At 42.2% G+C, this 7500-nt stretch overlaps 1 protein-coding gene across 2 annotated transcripts in view; it reads left to right on the plus strand.

Moving 5' to 3' along the window:
- Nucleotides 1-7500, plus strand: part of LOC145396238 (ADP-ribosylation factor-like protein 4C) — a 77883-nt gene that overhangs the window by 53761 nt on the left and 16622 nt on the right. For both annotated transcript variants that reach the window (XM_080269671.1, XM_080269672.1), the window contains exon 2: nucleotides 4402-6487. In XM_080269671.1, the coding sequence (XP_080125797.1) occupies nucleotides 6308-6487 (180 nt within the window). In that variant the 5' untranslated portion in view covers nucleotides 4402-6307. The remainder of the gene's footprint in view (nucleotides 1-4401; nucleotides 6488-7500) is intronic.

Consider the following 7500-nt stretch of genomic DNA (forward strand, 5'->3'; position numbering starts at 1 on the left):
TAACGTACAGGATATTAACTAGCCATAACCAAAAATAAATCGGTAAGGAAGAGGTGTTAGGCAGATTACGGACCTCCGCGTTATTTCATATATGGCTTTATTAACCCATTACTACGACAGCTTTAGGTAGGTCGGAGAGGAATTTTGACTAGTAACCAAGGAGACTCATATGTTAGTATTATAATTTTGATTAGTAACCAAGGAGACTCATATGTTAGTATTGTAATTTTGACTAGTAACCAAGGAGACTCACCTGTTAGTATTAAAATTTTGACTAGTAACCAAGGAGACTCACCTGTTATCATAATTTTGACTAGTAACCAAGGAGACTCACCTGTTAGTATCAAAATTTTGACTAGTAACCAAGGAGACTCACCTCTTATTTCTTTTATTTTAACTAGTAACCAAGGAGACTCACCTGTATTAAAATTTTGACTAGTAACCAAGGAGACTTATACCTGTATTTTGATTTTGACTAGTAACCAAGGAGACTCATCTGTTAGTATTATAATTTTGACTAGTAACCAAAGAGACTCATACCTGCTAGTTTATATTTTGACTAGTAACCAAGGAGACTCATACCTGTTAGTATTTTAATTTTGACTAGTAACCAAGGAGACTCATACCTGTTAGTATTTTAATTTTGACTAGTAACCAAGGAGACACCTGTTACTATTAAAATTTTGGCTATTAACCAAGGAGACCCACCTGTTAGTACGGGTATTATAATTTTGACTAGTAACCAAGGAGACATCTACTTTAATTTTGACTAGTAACCAAGGAGACTCATATCTACTTTAATTTTGACTAGTAACCAAGGAAACTCATATCTACTTTAATTTTGACTAGTAACCAAGGAGACTCATGAAAGACTGCCTATAACATCACAAACTTTCCGCTACATAATCAATCACCGCTATTCTGGTGAGCGTAGCCTGCTGTGCACCAATGACTACTTGTGAGTCAAAGATGATTGTGGAGAGAGATAATGAAATGAGATAATGTGAGAGATAAGCGAGTGAGATAATGTGATGGTAGAGATAGTGAGACATGACGGAGAGGCGAGTGTGTGTGTGTGTGTGTGTGTGTGTGTGTGTGTGTGTGAGAGAGAGAGAGAGAGAGAAGCGGTATGTGTGTATATAATGTATGTATGCATGTATGTATTATGTGTGCGTGAGGTGGGGAAACGGTGTGTGTGTGTGTGTGTGTGTGTGTGTGTGTGTGTGTGTGTGACAGGGAGAGACAGTATGTGTGAGGACGTAAATTTATGTATGTGAGAAGGGGGGAAAGGTGTGTGAATGTGTGTGTGTGTGTGTGTGTGTGTGTGTGTGTGTGTGTGTGTGTGTGTGTGTGTGTGTGTGTGTACTAGGCCTAAGAGGTTTAAGTTTACCGTGTACGTAATCCATCTGTTTATCTATTGCCAGGTGCCTAATACACACACACACACACACACACACACACACACACACACACACACACACACACACACACACACACACACACACACACACACTCACTCCTCTCTCTCTCTCTCTCTCTCTCTCTCTCTCTCTCTCTCTCTCTCTCTCTCTCTCTCAGATAAGATATGACAGCTAGCGATATGGTAATATAATTGTGTCATTTGTCCAGGAATGCACAGAGAGAGAGAGAGAGAGAGAGAGAGAGGGAGGGAGGGAGGGAGGGAGAGAGGAGAAGGTAACAGGTAAGGGAGGAATATTTATGTTGAGAGAGAGAAGGGAGGAAGCTTTATGTTGCGAGAGAGAGAGAGAGAGAGAGAGAGAGAGAGAGAGAGAGAGAGAGAGAGAGAGAGAGAGAGAGAGAGAGAGAGAGAGAGAGAGAGAGAGAGAGAGAGAGAGAGAGAGAGAGAGAGAGAGAGAGGTAAGGGAGGAAGCTTTATGTTGAGGGAGAGAGAGAGAAGGGAGGAGAGAAAGAGAGAGAGGGAGAGGGAGGAGAAAGTAACAGGTAAGGGAGGAATGTTTATGTTGAGAGAGAGAGAGAGAGAGAGAGGTAAGGGAGGAAGCTTTATGTTGAGAGAGAGAGAGAGAGAGAGAGAGAGAGAGAGAGAGGTAAGGGAGGAAGCTTTATGTTGAGAGAGAGAGAGAGAGAGAGAGAGAGAGAGGAGAAAGTAACGGGTAAGGGAGGAAGCTTTATGTTGAGAGAGAGAGAGAGAGAGAGAGAGAGAGAGAGAGAGGAGAAAGTAACGGGTAAGGGAGGAATATTTATGTTGAGGGAGAGAGAGAGAGAGAGAGAGAGAGGAGAGAGAGAGAGAGAGAGGAGAAAGTAACGGGTAAGGAAGGAATATTTATGTTGAGGGGGAGAGAGAGAGAGAGAGAGAGAGAGGAGAAAGTAATAGGTAAAGGAGGGATATTTATGTTAGAGAGAGAGAGAGAGAGAGAGAGAGAGAGAGAGAGAGAGAGAGAGAGAGAGAGAGAGAGAGAAAGCTTTATGTTGCGAGAGAGAGAGAGTGAACTATCTCCATTTCCACCCTGTGTTGGTCAGTAAGAGAGGTTTGTAATTACTATAAAAAGAAATGATGTTATTCCTGTGTTTTGTGTAGGATGAGTCGCCAGGTGGACTGTGCTACGTAATGATGGTGGTTGTGTTTGCGTTGTGTGTTATTATGTTTGTAGTGTTTGGTGTTATTATTATTATTATTATTATTATTACTACTACTACTACTACTACTACTGTTAGTATTATTATTATTATTATTACTACTACTACTACTACTACTATTATTATTATTATTATTATTATTATTATTATTATTATTATTATTATTGTCATTATTAGTACTGTTGATATCAGCTCATCATCAGCAGTTATCTGTTATTATTATTATTATTATTATTATTATTATTATCATCTCAATTTGTATTTCTTTGTTTACTGCAGAATACATCCCAGTTATGACGCTGTGTGTGTGTGTGTGTGTGTGTGTGTGTGTGTGTGTGTGTGTGTGTGTGTGTGTGAGTGTGTGTGTGTGTGTGTGTGAGAGAGAGAGAGAGAGAGAGAGAGAGAGAGAGAGAGAGATGCCTCGGTGGGGTGAATCAGACAGGAAGGTGTTTAGACAGGGATTGAGACAGACTTCGCAGACACAACACTCAGACAGACAGACAAAGAGGGAGGTGAGGAGGTGAAGGAGAGGGAGGGAGGGAGGGAAGAAGGGAGGGAGAGAGGGAGAGAATGGATAAAGAAAGTGAGAGAGGGGATGGAGGGAGGAAGGGAGTTTGTGAATGAGGTAGAAGGAAGGACTCTCTCTCTCTCTCTCTCTCTCTCTCTCTCTTCCTTCTTTTATGCTGAGTTATTGCTACAGATTACCACTACAGTACGCTGCTAGTCACGAAGAAGTGCTATGGGAAGGATGTAGAGCCGTAGTATTGTCTTTTTCTGCCACTGAGCTACGTGAAATAAGCTGCAAAAGGACGAAAATCTGGACCAAGTTAAGGTGAACGAACTGCAGGAATTAATGGAAGTATTAGCCTGTGAGCAGTGAAAGTATTATTATTATTATTATTATTATTATTATTATTGTTATTGTTGTTTCTGTTATTATTATTATTATTATTATTATTATTATTATTATTATTATTACTACTGCTACTGCTACTACTACTACTACTGCTACTATTACTATTACTACTACTACAACTACCACTACTACTACAACTACTACTCGTCCTTTTGAAGTCTGTTTCTGTAGCTCAGTAGTAGAATAGCACAGTACTGCGGAACAGCATCCTTGCCATAGCACTTCTTCGTGACTAGCACAACATTCTAGTGCTAATACATTGTTATAACTCGTGACCAGAATAACACTACGGCTGAACATCGTCTCCTTAGCACTTCTTCGTGACTAGCACCACATTCTAGAGCTAATACATTGTTGTAACTTTAGCAGAATAATACTATGGCACTGGCTGAACTTCCCCTAGCACTTCTTCGTGACTAGCGTCATATTCCAGTGTTGATTTATCGTTACAGCTCAGCATTAAGGATGGAGAGATGGCAGCTTTACCCCGTGTCCAAAAATAAATCGCTAAGGAAGAGGTGTTAGGGAGCTTGTTTACTATCTATCTATCTATCTATTGCCAGACTCCTTAATCCCGTAAGGGGTGGCCACAAACAAATCGCCTCCATGTCGCCCTGTCCCCCGCCATTTCACTGCCCTGCTCCCAGCTCACACCCCCCTCTCTCATATGCCTCTCCATTCCATCCCTCCATCTCATCCTTTGCATTAATATCTATCTATCTATCTATAGCCCGACGCCCTAATCCCGCAAAGGGTGGCCGCAGACAAAACGCCTCCAAGTCGCTCTGTCACCCACCAATATATATGTGCTTATGTATGTGTATTTGTGTATTTTCCTGTATTAACGTCTGTATTCCTTTGTATTTCAGACGCGGCTTAGGACTGTAACTAGACAAAGCAGAGGAGACGACAACGATATTAACGATAACGAGAGAGAGAGAGAGAGAGAGAGAGAGAGAGAGAGAGAGAGAGAGAGAGAGAGAGGAGAAACGCGAGGACGAGGAAAGTTTGGAGGAGATTTATATACGCGAAAATAAGAAGCGAAAATTAAAACCGACCAAAAAATTATATATACGAAGAAAGTGAAAAAAAAACAAGAAGGCAAAAAAAACAAACACTATCTATTGCCAGACGCCTTAATCCCGTACGGGGTGGCCACAAACAAATCGCCTCCACGTCGCCCTGCACCCCCCCAAAAAAAAAACCCACACAATATCGAAAAAAAAACAAGTACTTAAAGACAAGAAATATATATATATAGTTTCAGTGTCTTGAGAAAATACGAAGGAAAAACCAGGAATTTTTGAAAGTTAGAGAAAAAAAGAGTAAAGACAGTTTTTAACCAAGGAAAGAAAGTTTGTAATCTGGAGAGAGTGTAAGGAAAAGCGAAGAAGAACGCGGAAGAGGTTAACAGGAGAAGAGGAGGATAACAGGAGAGAATAACAGGAAGAGGAGGAAGAGGGCAACAGGAGGAGGAAGAGGAGAACAGGAGGAGGAAGAGGAGAACAGGAGGAGGAAGAGTACAACAGGAGGAGGAAGAGGAGAACAGGAGGAGGAAGAAGATAACGAAGAGGAGGAAGAGGATAAGAGAAGGAGAAAGACAACGAGAGGGTGGATGTGACCTGTATCAACGAAGAGAGCTGAGAAGTGAGAGAGAGAGAGAGAGAGAGAGAGAGAGAGGGGAAATTAGGAGAGAAGCTTACTCTCTTCTTCCCTACTCTCACACCACCTACGCACCCACGGACGAGAGAGAGAGAAAGTGAGAGAGAAAAGAAAGCTAGATTTCTTTCCCACACACCCACACCCGCTGCAGACCCTCGCCCACCCGCCCACCCACGTAAAAGAAAGAAAGTGAGGAAGAAAGAGAGAGAGTTCATTTTGTCCACAGCCACTCCCTCCGTCCAGAGAGAGAGAGAGAGAAAGTAAGCTAGTTCATCTTCTCTACCGTTGAGAAAGAGAGAGAAATAAAGCCAGTTCTAATTTTCACACATCCACATCGAAAGAAAAAAGAAAAACAACAACAAAAGTGAAAGATAAAGACTCGTGTGTACTTGTGTGTGTGTGTACGTAAATTTCTGTGACCGTGTGTGTGTACGTGTCAGGAGATCACAGCTACACAGATCCCACCCGCATTCATCCCATCGGCACCTGCAAACCACTACACCCCCACCTACACCCATCAACACCCACTTAAAGGACTAAGCTGGTTTATATCCATCTACCCACCTGCAACCCACCCACCTAGACACCTCGCACCCACCTGCAGACCCACCCACCCACCTACAACCCACCCACATACAGACCCACCCACCTAAAGTGCTTCCTCCCACCTACCCACTTGAAGGACCCTCACCCCCGTACAGAGACCCACTTAGGCACGAAGAAGTAAGGGGCCTAAAACCCACCTACCCACCTAAAAACACCCCTACCTAACCCACTTACCACCTAGACTTCTTCCCACCTTTAGACGGCCACCCCAGATAAGAAACGTAGCTAAGAACAGAAGCAGCAAGAGGAAGAGGAAGAAGAACTGAAGAAGCACTAAGAGGAAGTAAGAACAGTGCCCCCTCCCCCGCCAGGACAATCCCAGGTTTTACCATTACACCGGAAGGAAGTTACACCCACACCAATTCCACACCAGCAAGCAAATCCACACACACAGCCACCTCCCACACCAACCCCACCATAGGACCCCCGTACCCGTCCCCCCCACACACACACCAAAAATCTCCCCCACGCACACCCCTGCACCAACCCACACCATCCCCTCATAGGATGGAGTCGTGGTCGCGTCGCAAATCAGGGGTGGCCAAGGCTGTGGAGGGCGTAGTGAAGAGGAGAAAGCACATTGTCTTGGTAGGGTTGGACGGATCGGGAAAGACTACGGTACTAACTCGCCTCAAATACCGCTGCTACGTCGCTACCACGCCCACCATCGGCTTTAACCACGAAAAGGTGAGGCGCAGGTTTTATGGGTTTTATTTACCTTTATTTATGAGGCTGGGTTTAATTTTTAGGTATATTTTAGGGTGGGTTTAATTTTTAGGTATATTTTAGGCAGGGTTTAATTTCTGCTTTTATTTACCTTTATTTATGAGGCTGGGTTTAATTTTTAGGTATATTTGAGGCGGGGTTTAATTTTTTGGTATATTTGAGGCGGGGTTTAATTTTTAGGTATATTTGAGGCGGGGTTTAATTTTTAGGTATATTTTAGGGTGGGCTCATTTTTAGGTATATTTTGGAGGCTGGGTTTGATTTTTGGTTTTATTCTCCTTTATTTTTGAGGCTGGGTTTATTTTTTAGGTTTATTTTTGAGGCTGGGTTTATTTTTTAGGTTTATTTTAGTCTGGGTTTAATTTCTGGTTTTATTTTCCTTTATTTTTGGGGCTGGGTTTAATTTTTAGGTATATTTTAGGCTGGGTTTATTTTTGGGTTTTATTTTCCTTTATTTTTGGGGCTGGGTTTCATTTTTAGGTTTATTTTAGGCTGGGTTTAATTTTGGGTTTTATTATCCTATATTTTTGGGGCTGGGTTTATTTTTTAGGTATATTTTAGGCTGGGTTTAATTTCTGGTTTAATTTCCTTTATTTTTGGGGCTGGGTTTAATTTTTAGGTATATTTTAGGCTGGGTTTATTTTTGGGTTTTATTTTCCTTTATTTTTGGGGCTGGATTTATTTTTTAGGTTTTATTTAAGGCTGGGTTTAATTTCGGGTTTAATTCTGCTTTATTGATTTATTTCTATTTATCGAGGGTGAGGGGTTGCCTGTTTTCTTATTTCCTATTGGTTTCTTCCTAATCATTACTGTTTACTTCTTCATTAACCTCCTCTTCCTCTTCCTCCTCCTTCTCCTCCTCCTCCTCCTCCTCCTTCTCCTCCTCCTCCTCCTCCTCCTCCTCCTCCTCCTCTCCCTCTCCCTCTCCCTCTCCCTCTTCCTCCTCCTCCTCCTCCATCATCATCATTATCATC

The sequence above is a fragment of the Coenobita brevimanus genome, chromosome 35, assembly GCF_032717465.1.
Source record: "Coenobita brevimanus isolate Jiangsu-jjx chromosome 35, ASM3271746v2, whole genome shotgun sequence".
NCBI classification, from domain to species: domain Eukaryota; kingdom Metazoa; phylum Arthropoda; class Malacostraca; order Decapoda; family Coenobitidae; genus Coenobita; species Coenobita brevimanus.